General features: G+C 42.5%; 1 protein-coding gene across 3 annotated transcripts in view; it reads left to right on the top strand.

The window, feature by feature from the left end:
* Positions 1-284: 284 nt before the first annotated feature.
* Positions 285-23,417, top strand: part of RSPO2 (R-spondin 2) — a 282,966-nt gene continuing 259,833 nt past the window's right edge. Inside the window, exons 1-2 of one of the 3 annotated variants that reach the window (XM_030190203.1) lie at positions 285-686; positions 1,017-1,389. In XM_030190203.1, the coding sequence (XP_030046063.1) occupies positions 1,296-1,389 (94 nt within the window). In that variant the 5' untranslated portion in view covers positions 285-686; positions 1,017-1,295. The other 2 variants (XM_030190201.1, XM_030190202.1) reach the window with 2 other exon arrangements.

The raw sequence follows: 23,417 nt of genomic DNA, 5'->3' as shown, positions 1-23,417 counted from the left end.
TATTTTTTTTTTTTTTTAAATTAAAGTTCGGGTTGTCAGAATTATCCTAGTCGGGGCTGAGGCACTTGAGCTTTTGTAAGAGGAAGCATCCAGCTGCGTTTGCCTCGGGGTAGGATCGGTAGCCTCAGGGCTGCCTTTTGCATCGTGGTACGGCTTTAGGACCCTGCGGGAACATCGGTTTCTACTCCGGAGAGTGTAGCCAGCAGTATACTAACAGCACCACCTACGTCCTGAAAAGCCCATGTGTCTATCACAGGCTGCTCACTTACATCTTCATTGGGGGATCTGGAAACACAAATGCAACGCTTTACCTTCTCGGAGATTAGCAGCACATCTGGTCACACGTGAAGGGGATTGTATGAATTTAAAAAGAGAGATTGATTTGGATTAGGGTAATAATTCTAATAATATTAACATCCGCCTTGGGGGGGGCATTTTTGTTTTTAATCGGAGGACTGGGAAAAGGTGTGTAGAAAATATACTTTCAGACCAAACAATACAGTTGCACAAAAGTCATCCTTAAAAAAAGGAAGTTAAGAGAAGGAACCCGAGCAATTGTACCAGTGGTTTGGCAATGCGAACGAAAAACTTTGCTTCACCCCAGGACACGTGCTGCAATGGGGTTTGATTGCATCCCCTCACCCTATTAATGAAAAGGGAGAACCGTCTTTTCTTTATTCAAAGAGGTAAGTTGTTATTTCGAGGGCGGATCTCATTCTCCTGTTAAATGGCTCTGGGGACAGCATGGAGAGCATGAAGAACAGGTGAATTTCTTTGGGTAGTGAAAGGAGAGAGAAACGCGAATCCATGCACGCGTAGGTTAAGCCAATCTCTGGCTTTCTTTGCAAGATTAGCTAATTAATTAGACGCGCACACAAGAACACTTGATTACGTCTTCTTTGCATAACAACACTGAACTTTGAAGTTGTAGTGGAACTGAAATTGTCTTATGGAAAGTTTTTTTTTTTTAAACTGAAAAGATTTCAGCTAGTTAAGACTCCCTTTTTGTTTTGCAGGTTTACGAAGGAGATGCTTGCTGAAGTTATTCCGGTTTAGCTGAGATGTCTCTTGGACGGGAGAGCTTTCTACCTGAATCCCCCCAGTCCTCTACCGTGTGACCCCTGTCACAGCTGAAATCCGAGCCTTTCGCTGGTCCTCCCTCCTTCTAAGCCCCCTCCTATCCTCCACCCCAGAAAAGATTTTATGCACTTTACCTAAGAAGACAAGCCTAGCATTGCACAGTGAACAAACCCCGTATCTCTTCCTTGCTGTTACTACGATCTCCAGCCGCCCAGATGCAGTTTCGGCTCTTTTCATGTGCCCTGCTCATCCTGAATTGTATGGATTACAGCCACTGTCAAGCTAACCGCTGGAGAAGAAGCAAGAGAGGTCAGTAGCACTGTGCTGGGGAATACGTAGTTAAATAGATTGTACGGACATCAGCTTCGTTTCTTTCTTTTTTTTTGTGCAAGCGAAGTGGGGGCTTCGATTCAGGTGGTCTTACATGACACTGTTCTCCTAGAGCCGTTGTTCTTGCGGCTTTATCAGCAGAGCGATTCAGGGCTCAGGCTTTGTACGTATACGATACAATGTATGCGTTTAAATGTAAACGAGTTGTCTTGCAGACGCTTAACGCGGTTGAATTTAGTGACCTTTAAAACAAATTGTTTTCCCGTGTTTAAGAAAAGTGTAGAAAAATCTGCAAGTTAGGGCCATGCTCTGCTAGCAGGTGGGCTACAAATCATTTCAGAGCGAGAGAGAGAGAGAGCGGCCCCGTAAGTGGTCAGGGCATTAAACGATCTGACAGCTTTGTGTTTTCCAAGCCCCTGCGCTAAAAGGAAACACATGGGCTCGCTTACCAAATCGAAGGAAATACTTTAATTATAGGTAGGAAAAATGTTTGCATGCTGCAAATTCATAATTACAACAATCATCTTGGCGCTCTACATGTGGCGGATTGAATTTAGCTTCCTATTCGGTGTCACCAGCTCTGCAATTATAGTCCCCGAACGGTTATAGTCTGGGGAACCTTCCCCCCCCCCCCCTCTTTCCTGAGAATCTAAACACATCTGCCCGAGGCTGCTGGCAGGAGCGAAAACACAGAGCGGAGTGGTCTGCAGGGTTAGGGGGTTTATAAAATCAAGCTGGTTTTCATCATTTCTAGACTAAAAGCTTTGAAGTCCTGTCGCTTCTTCCCCTATTAGTAAATTGGAGCAGTCCAAATTAGCTAGGAAGCATAGGCGCCAACATTTCAAAATGATTAGGGGTGTCAAACTCAATCAAAATTGCGCCTTCCTGGGCACAAAAGCTTGTCTAATATTTGGGGGGTGCTGAGCACCCACAGAACTGGCTCCTCTGCCAGGGAGGACAGACGGCAAGTAAGTAGGAGGCAGTGGCAGTGATGGAATTCAGTGCAGGGCTCATAACCACTTTGGTTTGGGGTCTGTTTCTAGGAATATTTCTCTGATTTCTGCTTTCTAATGGTCAAGGAGGGGGAGTGGGAATAAAAACCAGGGTTTCCAGAAAAAAGGACCACAAAAGATCTTGAGTGAAACAGTATTTATTGAAAATCAGACTTTGATTTTCAATAAATACTGTTTCACTCAAGATCTTTTGTGGTCCTTTTTTCTGGAAACCCTGGTTTTTATTCCTACTCCCCTCCTTGACTTGAGTTTCTTTCTGGGATCTTTTGAGTTCTCCACCCAAGTGGATTCTCTTTGGTGCTTTTCTAATGGTATCATTTTAGTTAATTGGGCAAGACGATGAATCTTTCTGTACCACTGAGGGATGGCTCAAGTGACCTGGTGGTATTAGAGCACTGTACAGTAATCTTAGAAAGCTTAAAATAATAATAATTAAAAAAAAAATGCACTGCCTCTCTTTAATGAGCCAGTTCTCAGCCTGACAGTATACATCTTCAGTTTGATACTTCTAGGTTAATAGGTCCAGCTTTTCCCCTGAGATAAACGTTTCACCCAACTTGTGATGTGATTTGTTTACAGCCAGCTTGGTGGAGAAGTGATCCTGCGTTTAGCGCTCGGTGACAGGAGTTTATCGTTTCCCTCCCTTTCATTGTTAAACTGTATGCATTGGGATATATTTATATTATGCTTCTTACAAACGAGCAGAGGGCCATTTTAAACTTTAAACAGTGTAATAGTGGGATACATTGCTTGCACTTGGCTGTGTTTTACTTATTTAATTAGATTTTGCTCACACCTTTTTCAGTAGTAGCTCAAGGTGAGTTACATTCAGGTACATTGGATATTTCTCTGGCCCAGGAGGGCTCACAATCTAATTTTGTACCTGAGGCAGTGGAGGGTTAAGTAACTTGCCCAACATCACAAGAAGCAGCAGCAGCAGCAGTGGGATTTGAATCGGCCACCTCTGGATTACAAGACCAGTGCTCTAACCACTAGGCCACTCCTCCACTGTTTTAGCAGTATAAGGTAGTGATACAGTAAGTGTGGGCACATCAGTAGGGTTTCACCTGCTCAGTAGCCCTGCTTACTAACTCAGCTTATTTTCCCCAGAATTACTACTACTTATGTCTATAGCGCTACTAAATGTACACAGCGCTGTACACTTGAACATGAAGAGACAGTCCCTGCTCGACAGAGTTTACAATCTAATTAGGACAGACAAACAGGACAAATAAGAGAGAAGGGAATTACTAAGGTGGGAATGATAAAACATGGGTACTGAACAAGCGAGTAAGGGTTAGGAGTTAAAAGCAGCATCACAAAGGTGGGGTTTTAGCCTAGATTTGAAAAGACCGGCCAGAGATACATGCATTGAATGGGATAAAGTTGAAGCCTTGACCGCCGGAACTGCTCTGTGTGCCAAATGTAATGACTTAGCAGCTTTCCTGCTTTTGAAATGACTCTGCCCCAATACTGTGTAAACGTCCACAGAGCTGGCATCTGTGGGTGCTGCTGATTTCGGACTTGACAGGTCACTCCGTTTGGCATGAGGGTAACTTTATAAAGCACTTTCCACATGGAAACCATGCTTTACATAAAGGACGTGGCTGTATTTACAATAAGGGTGCAGACAAGTGCATACGTATTTTTATAGGGACTAGGTGTAGGAGTTTGGGTGGTGCACAGGGTGAGGGTGCAATGTAGGCACATTTTATTTATTTTATTTATTTATTAGGATTTATTTACCGCCTTTTTTATTTTATTTTTATGCATTTACAAAATATTTCAAGCAATTACACTTGAATAGAAAGTGTTAAAACTAGTAATTAAACTTACAGGAAAAATATAACAAAGACTATTTCACTTATTCAACACTCAAGTCCACATTATAAGGGAGAGATATCCATTATTTACTGCCTTTTTGAAGGAATTCACTCAAGGTGGTGTACAGTAAGAATAGATCAAACATGAGCAATAGGCAATTACAGCAGTAAAAATATTCAAGTAACAATACAAAATATGGCATAGTATACTACTTGCAATGACTACACAATACGTAATAGAACATTATAATTGGTAGTGAGGGGTAAGGCAAACTTGTAACATATAGATGAGTAAGAAAGTAGGAAGAATTAGAAAGTAAGGTGATTGATTTGAAGAAAGTTGCACGTGAGGTCAGAGAGATGGTTAAATATTATCTCAGTTAGGGTAGGAGTGGATAAAGATGTCCTGCTGCAGTATGTGCAGCCCGAGTGAATCCTTGTGTGTGAATGTGAGTGAGACTAACAAGTTAGTTACTTCTTCTGTTAAAGGTTTTATAAAGTACACACATGGAGTACATAATGCACATTTCAACCTGTTTTTGAGCTGGTGAGAATTTGTGTGCTATTGAGCACTGTATTTGCAGGAGCTGCTTTCATAAAAAGCACCTAACATGCCTACATACATTTTCAAAAGGCACCTACAACATTAGCACCTGTGCTAAAATGACCCCCTTAGTGCCCATTATGCAGGAAGGTCGCAGCAGTTGTAAATAACATGACACAATTATTTTAACACTTTGTACAACCAATGAAACAGCTAGAAATAATAGATTTTCTTCAGTGTCTGAACATGAAATATGAAGTATTCGTTTCTGTGTAGTATCTTTCTACATTTTTCCTGGGTCAACTCTTACTCCCACTTGGTTTAAAACCACCAGCAGACTTAAGGGGTCCTTTTATTATGGTGTGCTGACCGATTTAGCGAATGATACCACACTCTAGGACTATAATGGGCATCTTATCTAGCGCACACTAAATCCATTAGCATTTCTTAGTAAAAGGACGCTTAAGATACTATGCAATTCTGTTTAATTTTTCAGATGTATTTATTTATTTATTAAACTAAGAGGTCTTTTACTAAGGTGCACTAACAGATTCGGCCAGAATATAATGGGCATCTTATCATTTAGTGCACACTAACGCCCATGATTACTAAACTGTGCTATGGGCGCGTTAGCTTTTTTAATACATGTAAATGGTTTATGTGCATTAAATGCTAATGTGCCCCATAGAAATGTACAGGCGCATTAGCGTTTAATGCGCCTTAAAGTTAAAGGTGTGTTAGAAACGCTAACGTGTACCACTAAATCCATTAGTGCATCTCGGTGAAAGAAAGGGAATGGGACCTGATATATCACCTTTCTGTGGTCTTTGCAACTACATTCAAAGCAGTTTACATGGTATATACAGGTACTTATTTGTACCTGGGGCAATGGAGGGTTAAGTGACTTGCCCAGAGTCACAAGGAGCTGCAGTGGGAATCGATCAAAGTCCACTGCACTCGTCACTAGGCTACTCCTCAACCCCTTAGTTGTAAAAAAAAAAAAATAAAATAAAATTGAAAAATTAAGTAGAATTGGATAGTATCTTAAGGTAAGCTAATGAAATTAGTGTGCATTAAATAAGGTACTTATTATATTTCTATGTGCATATTATCATTTAGCGCATGCTAAAATCTGTTAGCACACCTTAGTAAAAGGACCCCCTAAACCTTTTGGAGTTAGACTATAGATATTGCTTTTGTAGAAAGATTTGTGCATTTGATTTTCTCAGCAACAGAAGAACATTAGTGATGGTGCATATCTGAATGTACAAAAAGTTGCTGCGGAACATACCTTTACAGCACTCATGTGGACAGCAGGTATTACTGCACTTTCTTGTAGACCTTTCCAGCTAAGCATACATAACATTTTGCCTGCATCTAAGGCAGCTACGAGTAGCAATATTTGAAATGGTTTACTTTGCATTGCTTGGCGAATTAAGTTAATAGTAAAAACAAAAATGTTTAAAAGGGACAAAAAGTATTCTGAGGTTAGGTGCCTTGAAGGTTTTCCAACAGAGTGTTTTTGTACAATTTTTGGACGTTCTCAATCAGAAGATGATTGCCCTGTTTAAAAGTGACCAGACAATCTGTGTCAACAAAGGATGTACTATGTCTTTTAATTAAATATGGAACTACTTAGTGTTGGCTAGACTTTGCCCTGATGGTAGCAGTGTTTCCCGCTTTACAGCACAAGCTTAAGTATTGCATTGTGGGAGTATTGACATGAATAGAGATCTAACTCAAAGTTCTGTGAATTGTTCCAGTACTAAAAAGTAAGCTGGTTTTAATTGATTTCACGTCCTTTGATTGATCTTGGACCAATTGTTATACATATACTCAACAATCGGCTTTCCTCTTGCAGACCCATGTGAATTAGTTTCCTGGTCAGCACTTGGCTACCAGCTAAGCAATCTTAGCACTGACAGTTGACACTTTGTAGGTTTCTTTTTAGAGCCTTTTAACACCCCTCCCCTTATTTTGGTTCTAAACAATGCAAGGCTGTATTTGAGGCGGAGAAGGGACACTGATGCAGTCCTAATCTTGTGCCATGCTTGGTGGCATCCAGAAATACAATCGCAGTCTAAAAATAGACCTGGATACCTCTGTTCAGGAATCTAATTCCTGCAATTTCACAAATTTTTTTTTCATAACCCATCTGCAACTGGTTAAGCCTTCGCCATTGGACACTAGCAGAAAGCACATCATTGACGTTCTGTTTTGCCTGTTATATATGATCTCAGATGCTGCTAATATCGTTTTCCTAATGAAATAAAACTCTTGGCAGAGATCTGCTATTTTAGTCTGTAGAAATCAATTGCATCCATTCCAGAATGGAAAGCAAATATTTATCATTTAACTTAAACTAATGCTTTACTTTGAAATCCATTGAAAAATCTGCAGAATAAGAGTCTGTGATCCTGCTGTTGTCCGTTAACTGTGCTGCTCCTAGGAGGTTTATGGTTTGTGGATATTAGGTGACCTCTAGCTTTTCACCCCTTCAATTAACTTTTACACTCTTTAGACAACTCCCCCACCCATGATTAATTTTTTTTCGTAATTAAACTTAACTATCACCTCAACCAAAATGATCTGTAGAAATGCGTAAAAATGTAGTGCACTGATGTTTTTTTGAGTCTGTGCTTTGCTTTGATTGCAGCTACTTTTTGCTGCTGTTCCCGGCAGCCACCTTATCTACCTAACGTCAGCAGTTACTTTTTGTCATCATCTTTGTCTTGCACTTTACCTTTTTGAAATAATCGAGAGATCACTTCTTGGCCTTCACGGGAGGGGGTTAATGATCTAGTTGCACATGTTTAATAACCTACGCATCCTATTACTAAGGGTCCTATTGAAACTCATCCAAACACATTACGTGTTGGCTAGCGTTCAGCACTGACTGGCTTAGTCAAGTGTTACTCGAGCACAGGAATAAATGTTGTGCAGGAAATCTGCCTCCTTCATTTTTGATTGCATGCAGGCAAGAAAGAGGGTTAGGCTATTATAGCAATATGCATCCTTGAATTACATCTGTTCCTACTCTCCTCCTCCTCCTGCCAATTTTTTTAATACTTTATTTAAAATTAGGTTCTACTCTTGTACAAAGTAGCAAAATGTAACTTGACCGCCTCCCTATAAGTAGAATTAAAAGCCACAATTTCCTGAAGTTCTGACTCTGTCATCTGAGGCGCTGATCAGTGGCATAGCTAGGACTGAACAGGCCCCGGATGGAAAAAATGAGATGGCTCGTTATAACACGGTTGCTCACTAGGGACAGGATGATCAGTTTCCCCGTGCTGTTCTGAATACCACTTTAAAATTAGTACGGGGAAACAATGCCCCAACGATCAAGAATAACACCATGTAAATTTATGCACGATATGAGCTTTGATCACAGGGGTATTTCTGCGGGAGGATTGTATCTAGGCATGTGCCTAAGATACAATCCTTCTGCAGAAGTTGTTTGACAGGGGGATGTCCACTGCACTCCCCATATACCGAAAAAAAAATTACCTGGTGTAGCCCCCACACCCCCTGGACACTGACATGGGGGGGGGGGGGGCAGAAGGTCTGGTGGACCTCTAGTCCCCAATACAAAAAAAAAAAAAAACCTGGTGGTCCAGTGGGACCCTAGCTGTAGCGCCCCAGCCAACCTAGACCCCCGTACCTTAAGCAGGAGGAGGGAGTAGCACTCCCTCCTACTGCCTTTTTAAAAATTTATTTTTATTATTATTCAAACAAAATCTTTGAGCGAGTAAAACAGACAAGTATTAAAAATAAGTCAGCATAAACCATGAAACAATATCATTCCTCATTAGACCATAATTGGGGTGATGTGTTCAAAGGAAAAACTCAGGAGACAAGCTTGGAAGAATACTTTCAGGAATGCTTAACACGCTATAACCCTGCCCTCTACATTACATTATAATCTCAACTTACTGGATATTACCTGTGGTCACTTTTTTTTATATCTATAAAGGCAGGCAATTGTTCTGGTAGAAAAAAATACATATTTTAGTCCCGTATATTTAACTACACATTTACATGGATAATTAAGATATAAAATGATGCCCCCAATGCCAAAGTTTCCATTCTCAGGGCTAAAAAAGCCTTTCTCCTTTCTTGGGTTTGTTTTGTAACATCGGGGAATATCCAACTTTCTTGCCATAAAATAAAGTTTGTAATTTCGAAAGGATAAACACTGCCTCTAGGTCTTGCTCAAATACAAATGAAACAAGTAAAGCCGCTCTTTCAGAATCTTCAGATAGAGACGCCTCTAGTAATTCAGATACATTCAAGGTTATCAATAGAAATCAAACAAAATAAAACATGGAAAAGAAAATAAGATACTACCTTTTATTGGGGGACATAATACATTTCTTGATTAGCTTTCGAAAGTTGCCCTTCTTCGTCAGATCGGAAATAAGCAAATGTGGTAGCAGATAGTATATATAAGAGAAACATCAAAGCATTACTTTGACAGTCTAACAGAGTGGGAGGGTGGGGGTATGCATTACTCTGTCAGACTGTCAAAGTAATGCTTTGATGTTTCTCTTATATATACTATCTGCTACCACATTTGCTTATTTCCGATCTGACGAAGAAGGGCAACTTTCGAAAGCTAATCAAGAAATGTATTATGTCCCCCAAAAAAAGGTAGTATCTTATTTTCTTTTCCATGTTTTATTTTGTTTGATTTCTGTTGATAACCTTTAAGAGTGGACTAACACGGCTACCACACCTCTCTACTTAAGATACATTCAATAAATCTTTCTTATTGATTTCTTGAGGGATCGTGTCAAAAGTCTCCTCCGGGACCTTTTTATTTGGTATATAATATATCCGATTTATTAGGGGAATAGCTTCTGTGGTATAATTCAAAATTTCAAGCAAATATTTCTTGAATGCTTCCAAAGGAGTAACACCCGGGGTGTTTGGAAAATTCAAAAAGCAAAGATATAATCTATGATTATAGTTCTCAATCTGCTCAATTTTTCGGTGTAATAACATTTTATATTTTATCATTGTAGCTGAAAGATCTTGTAGTTTCTTAACATCTTCTTTAACTTCAACCATTTAAGTAGTGAATTCTTTTTAGACCTTCTAAAGATTATATAAATTATCAACTGTACTCACAAAGGCAGAAACTTCTGCCGCTGGTCACTGTAGTATCCAGTCATTGGAGAGCTTCCCATATGCTCTCCAAAGTTACTGTCTCTGGCTTCTGTGTTAGAGCCTCGCGCTCAGAACTCCCGCAGGAGTCAAACCTCCGTTAGGACCTGCCTTCTCAGTACCTCGAACCAGAGGTCTATCCTTAACGCCTTCCGATTTGGGAGACCTCTGCTGGGGATGGGCGTCCGGGGAGACGTGGTGGGTTGAGAACTGGGGGAGAGAGAGTAACATCCAGTCCCAAGTCTCCAGGGTCTCCTCCTCCAAGAGCAACACCAGGGCGCCTCCCTGTATTTTGGATGGGGGTTCTTGCAGCGAACCTTTCAATGGATTGCTGTTGTGGAGAGGAGGTTCTGGCCATCGAGGAGCCAGCCTTAACGATCCCCTTATGCTTGGTATGCAGCATCGGAAATGAGGAAAAGCTGAACAGGAAAGCAACCATTGAAAGAGCTCAGCCGTGATCAACAGCTTGCCGCGATCTTGACACACCTCCCACACCATGTCTCCTACTGCCTTAAGGATGGGGGGTTTGGATTGGCTGGGGGGCTACAGCTTGGGTCCCACTGGACCACCAGATGTTTTTTTTTTGTTTTGGGGGATGGAGGTCCACTGGACTTCAAGCTCTCCAGTGTTTGGGGGGGGGGGGGTGTCCAGAGGCCTGGGGTTTGTTAGGGATGGAAGGTCTTGGATCCCTAGGACTGACGATGTCAACCTGGACTGCCTGACTTACTTGGGGGGTGAGGGAAGAGAGGAGCCTTAACCCTAATGCCAGATCTGAGCTGGCATAGGGTTAAGGCAGTATTCTGCCCATACGATCAGAACACAGGGCACTCGTTTGCTGCGCCAGACCCCTCTGATCATTCTGTGCTTGTAAATGCAGATGCTAGTTAACTGTAGTGCCCACATTTACCTTTGAGCATTGGGGCCCGGGGACTGGGGGTGGGGACACACAAAGATGCACTCTTCCTAAAGCTGGGAAAAATCCACAATTCCAGGAATAACATGTATAGAATGTTTGGGAAGCTTGCCAGGTGCCCTTGGCCTGATTGGCCGTTTTCGTGGACAATTATGCTGGGCTCGATGGACCCTTGGTCTTTCCCAGTGTGGCATTACTTATGAATATTTTTTTTTTGGAATTTTATTTTTTTCCTGCCTTTGTTGTCTGAGTGTTGCTTTGGTCCTAGTTTCTCTCTTCTGCTTTTCTCTGTTTTTTTTAAAACTCTCTCTCCAATGTCTCTTGTCCTTTTGATATTTTCTTCTCGCTATATCCAAACATTCATTTTTTCTCCATGTCCCTATTTGTTCTGTCCAGTGTCTTCCTTCCCCTATTTTCAGTATCTCTCCTCTGGATCCCTTTTCCTCACCTTGTATCCTGTTTTGCCCCTCTGTGTCTCTGTTCCTATTTTTTCCACAGCCACTTATCTTCTGTGTCCTTGACCCTCCCCATGGCCAGCTTCTCTTCCCATCTTTTGCACCCCACTCATGACCCCTCCCTCCTTCCATTAGTCCATTATCTGTCCTCTCTCTTCTCTGGTCCAGTTTCTCTATTTCTTCTCTTTGCTCCAGGTCTAGAACATGTGTGCATATATCCCTGCTGAATTATTTAGACAATTTTTCAGCATGTTTTCCATGTTCAGTAAAACTCAACCATGATCCTGTTCAACCAGAGATGTCCAACATAAGGTCCTGAGGAGCATCATCCTCCAGCCTATAGGGATAGAACAACTTTATTAAAAAAAAGTGTCTGTAGACCAATATTTGCCCTAAAGGGCTAATTTTAACATCCCAGTCCATACAAAACTACACAGAAGCCTCATATTGGAGGGGAAAGGTGCTGAAGCTCCTTCCCAGCCCAACTTTGGGCTTGCAACATTAACTTGTTTTAAAACCTGCAGGAAGCTCTTGAGATGCATGAGGGTCCAAAGGACATGCCTGCTGTGTGTTTAATAAGCTCCAAGTTTGCGTTGCAGAAAATGACAGCATGAGGACTAGGGCCTCGACCATCAGCTGCAGAGGTCAGTGAAGAAGTGTCAGCTGCATTGAAACACAAGGAGAGAAGCAAATGGAGGGATGTGTTGGGGGTGGGCAGAGGAGATAGATGATGGCTCTCCTACCTCCTTCCCTGTATCTTTCTCCAAGTTAACTGGATGTAGAAGGATTATTGGACTTATTTATGAATACTTGTTTGCATTGCATAAAATAAATATGCAAATGTATGCATGTGACCTGCCCCCTTAACTCTTGCCTCCCTATATCGGCTGATTTTGGCAGGTAATTTTTTTAACAGGTTGCCTGGGTTGAGAGGGCAAGACGATACGTATTTTATAAAGACACCAACCTTTGGATACATATTTTATAAAGACACCAACCTTTGGTTCTCTGTACGGAACCTGCATTTGGGTGTGATCTTGAGCTATGTGTGCAACTTTGGACACTAACAACTAATTATTGATATTGGCACTAGTTAGGATGTGCATGTGGCTGTGTGCTATTCTAATACAAATGGTGCCCAAATCCCATAGTGTGCAACTCAAAAGGGGGCATGGGTACATCAGAGGCATTCTGAAAAGTTGACACACATGGTTACAGAATAATGGATCAAAGCATCCAACTTGGGTGCCATTATTTACACTAGGGTTCAGCAGGTGTAAGTCTGGTGCCCAAAGTTACGACATAGGAATTGGTGATAAGCACAATTCTATAAAAGGTGCACTCCCTTCATAGAATTGCTTTTAGCACTGATCTTTTCCAGTGCCTGTTTTTGAGTGCCATTTATAGAATCTGACCCAAGTGCCTGTGTATTAAAATACTAAGGGTAATCAGAAGAGACTGGATATTCAGTAGGTGTAAAATGTTCACATGCCAGTGTGTAAATTGTGACTCCTTTTCTGAACATAAAAAGCTTGTGCCACCTTGGCACTATTCACAACCTATAGGGTTTCCTATAAAAGCTCTCTCTCATGTACAAAGCAGGGTTTTACATGTGGAAAAAGTTAATAAGGGAGTAATTTTTAATGCACATTTTATTCCCATATAAACAAAAGAACAGGAACACTCACAGTCTCACAAACAAGCCAAACACAGCGAAGATGACAAAAAAATTGAATAATGGAAGATGTCCGTTATAAGGAAGCTGTATTCAAAACATCCAGGACCCAACACGAATCATGTTTCGGCCTGAAACGTCCTGCCTCAAGAGTCTTCTATTTGATGTTATCTTAACCTTGTGCAACTAAATAGAAAGCTGTTTATAACTTATGCAAGACTAAGCTTCATATGGCTTATTTCCAATTTCCTTGTGAACAAATGCTAACAAGCTGCTTGTTGTCCCGAACATTCCAGAGTTGGTGTTTGTTCACAAAGAATCGTAAATAAGCCACATGATACCAAGTTTTTAATGATCAGTCCTGCATAATTTATATATTTTATTTATTTTGTTACATTTGTACCCCGCGCTTTCCCACTCATGGCAGGCTCAATGCGGCTTACATGGGGCAAATGAGGGTTAAGTGATTTGCCCTGAGTCACAAAGAGCTGCCTGTGCCTGAAGTGGGAATCAAACTCAGTTCCCCAGGACCAAAGTCCACCACCCTAACCACTAGGCCACTCCTCCACAGTTGTACAAGTTCATACATCCAATAGAAGACTCCTGAGGCAGGCTCTTTTGGGCTGAAACATGACTCGTGTCGAGTCCTGGATGCTTTGAATAAAGCTCCCTTATACTGGACATCGTCTGTTACTCAATTTTTTTTGTCACCTTCATTGTGTTGGCTCATTTTTTTCCAATGCCACCTAACATCAAAACGAGTTTGACAAGTCTGTCTTAAGTCTTATGAGCCTTAGATGCTGATAAACCCCACCAGGATTTGTTTTTCTTTTGGGGTCTCTCTTTTGGATTTATAGAAGGATCATTGCTTTTTTAGATAAGCTTTTTCTGTACAGGCTGTTCTTAAGCATCACCTAACGCCTGATAATAGATGAGGCAGGTCATTACGATAATGTTGATATTCCTGCCTACTTCTTGTACCATACCGTGTGGCACAACTTCTACAGCTTTTGCATTTTCTCACTCCAGATTAATTGCTTTAGAATGTTTATGTAAGATCTAATGAACATAAACTCTAGTCTTGAAGGCATGGTGGTAAAAATGACAAGCTCCTCCCACCACATCCTTTAGTTCTTTAATTGAAGTAATAGAGTTCTGCAGTGGTCCGCTTGAATGTGTGGGGAAAAAGGTCCATAAATTAAATAAGGTTAAACCTTTTTATTGGACAACTTTAATATATTTCATAACAAGCTTTCAAGAACAAAGAACCCCCTTCCTCTGTGGCAGGGGGTCTCAACCTAGTGCTTGGGACACACCCAGCCAGGTTTCCAGGATTTTATCTCATGCATATTCATTGTGGGTATCATGAAATCTTGACTGGCTGAGAACCCCTGCCCTGCTGGGTACTGCATTAGAATATTTCCCCTCCCCCCTTAAGAAGTAGGGTGCCCTCAGCAGTTAGCTGAAGGATGGCTAACATCGACTGAGCCTATAGCGAGTGCAGGGAATGGGTGGGTATATGGGGGGGAGGGGTACATAGTGCGTGAGAGTTAGCTCTAACTGGAGGAAATTCAGGTGTGCTGGGTTCCATTGCTGTGAGGATTTGAGGAATTGATTGCAGTGGATTGGTTGGCAAGGATAGGAGGCGGGGTTTCAGGTTGTATGTGGGTGAGGTGCTGAAAGGCAGGAAGCATTTGGTGGGGTGGTTGATCTAGAGGAGGGAGCATGTGTTCTGTGAGGAACTGGTCTGCCCTTTCTCTCCCTATTTTGGTTGATGGGATGGGGGGGGGGGTGATTTTTGTGGGAGTCCTGATTTTGTGTATGTGGGGTGTTTTGATCACAGCTTTTGATTTGGATTTTAAGTTCGGTGTGGTAAAGAGCCAGATTGACTAGGTTTCATCATAGCAACAGGGAGGAAATCTGGGGAAAGGGATCGTGAGGAGGATGGAACTGGTGGGCATCGCCGCCATAAGTTGTGACATGGCTTGGCGCACTGTGAGCTACACTAATTCCCTCAGTTGTGATTATGTTTTGTACAAGGATGAGGCCTGGCTGTACCGCGGGCCATGCTATGTCCTCATTTTGTTCTAAGTTCTGCTTATCCTATATAATAATTCTCACCTCCAAAGTTCTGAGGCTGCCTGGAACTGTGGATCTCTCGAAGGTGTACTGGTAGATGGAATAGTTCATCCCACTGATTGGCTGCGTCTCGGATGACGTCACCAGCCCGACGCACATCAACAAACCGCGGCCCAGGCAGGGGGAGGAGTTTACTCCGCTCCCTGCCAACCGCCCTCAAAAAGCACCGGCGACATCCCTCTTCTCTCCCGAACCGCTGCCGCCCAGCTGACGAAAAAACCGCCGCCCCTTGGAGCCTGAGTTGTTTTGTAGCACAGTGGGGAAAGTGAAAAAAATCCGCTACAGCGATGTGGGTAAGCAAAACCGCGACCCAGGCAGGGGGAGGAGTATGTTTCCCTACTTCTCCCCCTGCCAACTGCACTAAAAAAACCCGCCGCCTCCCTCCATTTCCTCCTCTCCCGAACTGCTGCCGCCCTCCCCAAACTCCCCCCAGCTGATGAAAAAACTGCCGCCCCTAGGATCCTCAGTTGTGCCTGCCTGCCTCCCGAATTATCCGCCCTCCCGACACGAAGAGGTAAGTGAAGGACTGAAGATGACTTCAAAACTTCGTAGGGAGGGGAATGGGTGTGCTACAGCGATGTGGGTAAGCAAAAGTGAAAGATGATGCATGTCACTGTACAGCTATGCAACCATGCTTGGAAGGAATGGAACTGGGAGGGAGGGAGGGGGATGAGGACCCTGGGAGGGAGGGAGGGAGGGAGGATGAGGAGAGGACGGAGGGAGGGAGGGAGGATGAGGACACTGGAAGGCAGGGCCGGTCCTAGGGTCTCTGGCGCCCCCCTGCAGACTATATTGGCGCCCCCCCCAGCATCTCCTTTCTCTCTTCTCCCACCCTGCCCCTGTCCAGCGATTCTCCTTCGCCCCCTCCCCTCCCATTTATGGCCACCTGCTCGCCTTCTTCTCCCCCCCCCAACATCCCCCTTTTTCTTCTTGCCACCCTGCGTGGTTTAAGTCTTTTTTTAATTTACCTCCGTCCCAGCGGCCATGTCATTTCAAAGCCCTGCCTGTCTCTAGGCTTCCCTCCCTTTGTGCGTTCGTTCCCTCAGAATCCCGCCCTTGAGGAAATGACATCAGAAGGCGGGACTTTGCGGAACGAACTCACGAAGGGAGGGAAGGCTAGAGATGGGTAGGGCTTTCAAATGACGCGGCTGCTGGACGGAGGTAAATTAAAGATTTAAACCCCCAAGGGCGGCACGGTATGGCGCCGCAGCGGCGCCCTTGAAGGCAAGCGCCCCCCCTGCGATGCTTACCCCGCTTACTGGGTTTGACCGGCCCTGCTGGAAGGGAGGAATGGGAGGCCCTGGCACACACTCTCATTCTCACACACACACTCTCACACCCAGTCTCAATCTCTGTCACACACACTCACACATTCACTCTCACACACACTCTGTAAAACACACACATTCCGAGGAAAACCTTGCTAGTGCCCGTTTCCTTTCAAACAGAAACAGGCCTTTTTTACTAGTGTACAAGAAAGCTATGTCAAATTACCGACTAGCTGCATGGGTAGGGGACAGGTTATGTTCTGGAAAGTTGCTGTTGGTTATTTGTTTTGTTAATGGTATTTTGGCCACAGCTTTATTACAAGCAATGTTTTCCCACTAAGCATAGTGTTTATTTTTCTTCCACTTGTATATGTTTAACGCTTAATATTTGTGAATAAGGGGTATAAGAGCAATTGCTAACAATTTTTTAACTTATTTTCTCACACTGAAAAGTACATCCTATGAAACTGTTATCAGCGTGACCAGTTGTTTAGGGGGTAAAAATCAAAAATACAGAACAAAAACTTGTTTCTTAACTGTTGTAATCATTTTAATAATAAAGTTTAGTAAAAACAGGCCGATATTTAGCCCATGGCCATCGGTTGTTTTAAGCCACTGACAGCCATGGGCAAATTCAAACCTGGATGTTCAATGCTGGGCTGTATCAAGGCACCAGCATAGAATATCCAGGGTCAGATGTTGACCTGGAAGTTATGTGGTGCCTATTCAGTGCTATCATCATAGCTAAGCGGGCAAAGGTAAAAACGCCTTTTGTGCAGTCCTGTCTACTCACTTAGCTATGTGGAGAATAGCACTGACTGTGGTCAGTGTCCACATAACTGGCTAGCTGCTCTGATAACTGCCTGAGCAGCGCTGTGGTGGTAAGAGCTGATATTCAGTAGCATTACCCAGTTAAGTGCCACTGAATATTGGTGGCTGGCCCACTCAGTGTGGTTTAAGAGGGCAGGAGTTTCTCCTGCCTCACTTACTTAGACCGCACTGAATATCAACCCCTTATTAATGAAAAGTAAATTGTGTAGCTTGAAGGGCTTTATCCTAGTAATTTCTGTATATACTCTTGCACAGGACTCTGGCAATTTTTGGTTAGAGCAGTTGAGAGATCGGGATATCCGTGACAAATATGTATGAAAGACACTTGCTTAATCTGAATGCTTTCAAATATATATTTGGAGTACTTGGCTCAGTTTATTCATTTGATATAACACTTTTTTCAGAATCTACCAAAGCAGTTCACAAAGCAATAACAAAACATTTAAACAAATAAACCTCAGTACCTATATCTTGAAAATCTGATTGGCCATGCAGTGTCCAGGGACTGCCTTGAGCGATACTGGTTTATTAGCTGGAAGACTAAATTCGGTCATTCTCTGTGGCTGGTTTGGCTTTTCCTAATGCATAGAGACCCTCTAATTTAGGGAAATGCATGATCAGGAAAAAGATTTGTGTGTACTTAAAGCAAATAATTGTGGCTGTAGTGTTAGTCCACTTGGAATGGATAAATGGAAATAAAGATCAACAACAGTCTGTAGGTGATAATGTTTTATTGGCCTAATCTGGATATACCCATGACAAACTGCAAATTAGTCTCTCCTCTTTGGGTTGGTGGAGAAACAATACCTTTACATAGAGCTTAAATAGTGCGAACTCATTTTGGGCTTATAGGCTGTCCACATGTCATTACAGTTCAATAGAGGGAATAGAATGTACATAGAGGTGATGACAATAACACTTTACAGCTGAAAGGCCTAATATCTAGCTGATAATGACAGAGTCAATGTCTCTATTGTCTTTTTGTGTTTCAAAAGTGACCATCCTGGTTTCAAAATGTTTTTCCATTCTTGTGTACTCTTTCCTTTTTAAGTACCTTAATTGCATGGTTGTTAAGAATGATCTCATCTCGGTTTGTCAGATGTGGTTCTCACCTGATTTACATCATCTCAAATTGTTCCTACACTCAGGGCCAGCCCAAGGCAAGATGCTGCCTGAGGTGGAGCTAACATATCATTGCCCCCCCCCCCTTTTGCAAAGTTTTACCTCAGGGTGACATTCTAAACCTGGCAGTGATTCCCATACGCTGCCCTGCTGCCGCTAGCACCCACCTCTTCCCTTTACTGTGGCTAACTCTTAACTTCCTGTTTTGTCAGAGGCTCAGGCAGCTGCAGTAAAGGGAAGAGGTGGGTGCCAGCGGCGGCAGGGCAGCGTACGGGAATTGCTGCCAGGTTTGGAATGTCACCGTGAGGTAAAATGCTGTGAAGGGGGAGGTGCCATTCCTGATGAGTGCTGCCTGAGGCCCCTGCCTCAGGTGGCCTAATGGTCGGGCCTCCCCTGCCTACAGTGACTATTGCTTCTACAACCTCTTCTCCTTTACCTCTGTTTAGCAGTGTTCCTCAAGGATCAATATTATCCCCTCTTTTGTTCAATATGTTCTTGGGTCCTCTTGCCATGGCTGTAGAGGTATCTTCTTTCACTTCTGTGCTGACAACATTCTCCTACTTTTTCCCACTAATTCGAATGCTCCCTCTATAGGCTCTTGCAAGACTTGTCTTAATCTAATCTTGAACGGGCTCTTTGACCACAAGCTGGTCTTAAGCAAAAAACTGTACTTGGTTTACAGGAAGTGTCTCAGTTCCAACTTTTATGTTAAATATTTTTTATAATTCCATTCAACCTGTTACCTATTTTCACTTCTTTGGTGGTATCCTTGATTCTCAAGTCACTGTTGCTTTAAGACTGGCTTTTGTGCTGAGACAATTACACTTGGGAGATATTTTGACCCCAATTCTTTTCACTTATTCTAGCTTTATTAATTACCAGGTTCGACTAATACAGTATTGCATATTTAGGATGCTCTTGAACAACCTTGAAGAAACTTTGCCTCTTCACAAATCAACTCATGTCTCCCCCCATGCTTTGCAACATAGTAACATAGTAGATGACGGCAGAAAAAGACCTGCATGGTCCATCCAGTCTGCCCAACAAGACAAACTCTCATATGTGCTACTTTTTGTGTATACCCTACCTTGATTTGTACCTGTCCTCTTCAGGGCACAGACCGTATAAGTCTGCCCAGCACTATCCCCGCCTCCCACCACCGGCTCTGCCACCCAATCTCGGCTAAGCTCCTGAGGATCCATTATCATTGGCTCCCTGTTGAACAAACTTCTTGCACTCGCATTAAGGTATTCCAGTTATGTTTACCTCCTTATCTAGAAACACTTACTATCCCTTATTCACCAACCCATCTACTTCATTCTATGCACGATTACCACTTAGTTCTTACTGGCCCAAGATCCACCGAACTTGAGCTCCATAGACATGACAACCCATCCACTTCATTCTATGCACGATTACCACTTAGTTCTTACTGGCCCAAGATCCACCGAACTTGAGCTCCATAGACATGACAACCCATCCACTTCATTCTATGCACGATTACCACTTAGTTCTTACTGGCCCAAGATCTACCGAACTTGAGCTCCATAGACATGACAACCCATCCACTTCATTCTATGCACGATTACCACTTAGTTCTTACTGGCCCAAGATCTACCGAACTTGAGCTCCATAGACATGACAACCCATCCACTTCATTCTATGCACGATTACCACTTAGTTCTTACTGGCCTAAGATCTACCGAACTTGAGCTCCCCAGACACCATGCTTTTTTTCTTTGCCACCTCATCTTTTTGGAGCTCTCTCTCTCTCTCTCGCAATATGTGCTGAATTGTCCTTTAGAAATTTTTTACCACACTATAAAAACCTGGTTCTTCCAACAGGAGGAAGTTCAATGCCAATTAGCTACCTTGACTCCCTTTTCCCAGTTTACCCTTCCCCATCCCACTGCCTTCCACTCCATGCCTTCTTTTTCCCACCCTTATTTTCATCACTGGGTCTGTGTGCTCCTTGATTGTATGTATCTTATTGATTTGTACTTTTTTCAATTTGTTTGTTGGTTTTTAGTCTGTAATCTACCTAGATCTGCCAGTTAGGCAAGGCTGTTTAGCAAGCCTCAATAAAAATAAACATTTTGAGAAATACTTACCTACTGCACTGTCATTCTGTTGCTTTCTTTAATAATGTGTAGTGTCCTTATCTCTTGGCTTGTTTTCAGAGATGCAACACATTTTTTATGCAGTACATTTGTACAAAAGACATCCTGTTAGAATGTCTTTCCTACATGGATGGCTGTAGTATCCTGTGACAATTTTGCAAGGTTTTGCACCATTTTCTTTTATTTGGGATTCTGTTTGATTTGAGGTTAGGTGGTTACCTGAAGACTAGAATTGCGGGGAGGGGGCAGGGGTTGTATATTAGTACAAGTGGTACACATGCCTAAATATTCTTTTACTTTAAAAGCAGTACATGTGCACATGTTAAACTGCTCTGTTAATTATTTAGCCATTTTAAAGTAGACTGAAAGTACCAAATTGACTTGCAAAAATTGTTTACATTTTCCAAACACTAATTGGAGAGTAGTTCATAGCATGGAACTTGTCCAGAGCAAATCCTGGAGGGTTGTGAAGCAATCTTTAACAACAAAACAAATTAATATTTATTTCCAAATTTATATGTGCCTCCCTATAGCAGTCACCTTACAAAGGTATAATACAGCCAGGATGGAATATAGACATAAGTTTGATTTTTGGAAGAAGGTAAAGAACTGGCTTTTTCCCACCAGTTGGAGAGCAAAGTCCACATTGATTTTTTTTTTTCTTTTGTAATGTTTTATGAAATGTGTTGTGTGGGCTTGTTCACTGCAGTGCATGTTTGTTTGTTTTTTGCATTGCATCTATTTTTGAGGACTGTATACTGCACTAGGTTATTTTCTAGATTATTGGAAAGGAGGGTTTATATATTTTTTTAAACAAGTTAAGAAGTTAAATGGAACTAGAATGTGGAGTTCATAGAGCTATAGAGCAGAAATAAGTCAGAACAAGTGATTTTTGAGCAGAATTGGGAAAACTACTTTCTCTTGTATAAACCAAGAACTTTGTAGATTTTAAACTATACTGGAATACTTTTATGTAGAGCTTCTATTTGCCGCAAAATGTAGGGAAAACTGTATATATAAGTACCTTTTGGAAGATTTAATAACAATAGGGAAATATTCAGTTCTTCTGCTGTATTTCCTCTGAACAGGTGTTTGCTGATGCTGTGTATTTAGCAGGGCAATAAACCTTCCTGGAGGCAAAAGTGCATTTGTAATTTAAGTTAAAAGTGCACGGATGTTTGATTTAATTTAAATGTATTGTTGATCAGTTGAGAGTTTTGACCAGATTTCTTAATTTATAATTCATCATGTAACTTTATTGTACTGAAATTGTATTTTTGTTTTTGTATGACTTACTATAATTAAAGGTGAATGTAATCCATTTAGAACTATATTTGGAATAGGCAGACTAAGAATATGAGAATTAAATTAACTTTACTAATGCATTTCTAGAGCAGTAGAATTTTGCTGAATAGCTTTATTGGTTGCTTTTAGGGTCAGAGACTGCACAAATGGGAGCAGTGCTTGGTGTCTATTTTCAGCATAATTGCAGAGGAATGGGTCAGAACATTTGCTATTTTTTTTTCTGTAAATGTAGGCTAAAGTTAATTTATTTTTTAAGTTTCTATCTGTGGTCAGAGAAACGTGGAAGGGAATTTTCGAAAGGGATGTCCAAGTTGAGATTTGGACGTCATTGCAAAACGGTGAAATCCAGGGGTGGGGAAACCTGTATTTTCAAAACAAGATGGACGTCCATCTTTCATTTCGAAAATACCGGCAGACGACCAAATCCTTAAATTTAGTCGTCCCTACATTTGGTCGTTCCTAGACATGGACGTTTCTGACTTTCGGCGATTTTTGAAACCAAAGATGTCCGTGTCAAAACTGACCTAATGCAAGCCATTTGGGTGTGGGAGGAGCCAGCATTTGTAGTGCACTGGTCCCCCTGACATGCCAGGACACCAACCGGGCACCCTAGGGGGCACTGCAGTGGTCTTCATAAATTGCTCCCTTACCTTTTGTGCTGAGCCCACCAAACCCCCCTCAAAACCCCCTACCCACAACTGTACACCACTACCATAGCCCTTACAGGTGAAGGGGGGGCACCTGGGTACAGTGGGTTTGTGGTGGGTTTTGGAGGACTCGCTGTTTTCTCCACAAATGTAACAGGTAGGGGGGTATGAGCTTTCCAAAGATACTAGGATTAGGGGGCATGCGATGAAGCTACAATGTAGTAAATTTAAAACGAATCGGAGAAAATTTCTAATTCCACTATCAGGCTTATTTTCGAAAGAGAAGGATGCCGATCTTTCGACACAAATCGGAAGATGGGCGTCCTTCTCACAGGGTCGCCCACATAATCGAAAGCCGATTTTGGGCGTCCCCAACTGCTTTCTGTCACGGGGATGAACAAAGGTCACGGGGCGTGTCGGAGGCATAGCGAAGGCGGGACTTGGGCATCCTCGACCCATAGTGGAAAAAAAGGGTGTCCCTGATGAGCATTTGAACGACTTTACCTGGTCCTGTTTTTCTTACAACCAAGGCACAAAAAGGTTCCCGAACTGACCAGATGACCACCGGAGAGAATTGGGGATCACCTCCCCTTACTCCCCCATAGTCACTAACCCCCTCCCACCCTCAAAACAACAACTTTTAAATATATTTTGTGCCAGCCTCAAATGTCATACTCAGGTCCATCGCAGCAGTTTTAGTGGGTTAGTGCACTTCAGGCAGGCGTATCCAGGCCCATCACCCCCTACCTGTTACACTTGTGGTGGTAAATGTGAGCCCTTCAAAACCCACCAGAAACCCACTGTACCCACATCTAGGTGCCCCCCTTTACCTGTAAGGGCTATGGTAGTGGTGTACAGTTGTGGGTAGTAGATTTTGGGGGGGCTCAGCACACATGGTAAGGGAGCTATGTACCTGGGAGCAATTTCTGAAGTCCAATGCAGTGCCCCCTAGGGTGTCTGGTTGGTGTCCTGGCATGTCAGGG

This window comes from Microcaecilia unicolor, chromosome 1 (assembly GCF_901765095.1).
Source record: "Microcaecilia unicolor chromosome 1, aMicUni1.1, whole genome shotgun sequence".
NCBI classification, from domain to species: domain Eukaryota; kingdom Metazoa; phylum Chordata; class Amphibia; order Gymnophiona; family Siphonopidae; genus Microcaecilia; species Microcaecilia unicolor.
Note: the sequence above shows the minus strand (reverse complement) of the source record. Positions and strands in the feature narration are given on the sequence as shown.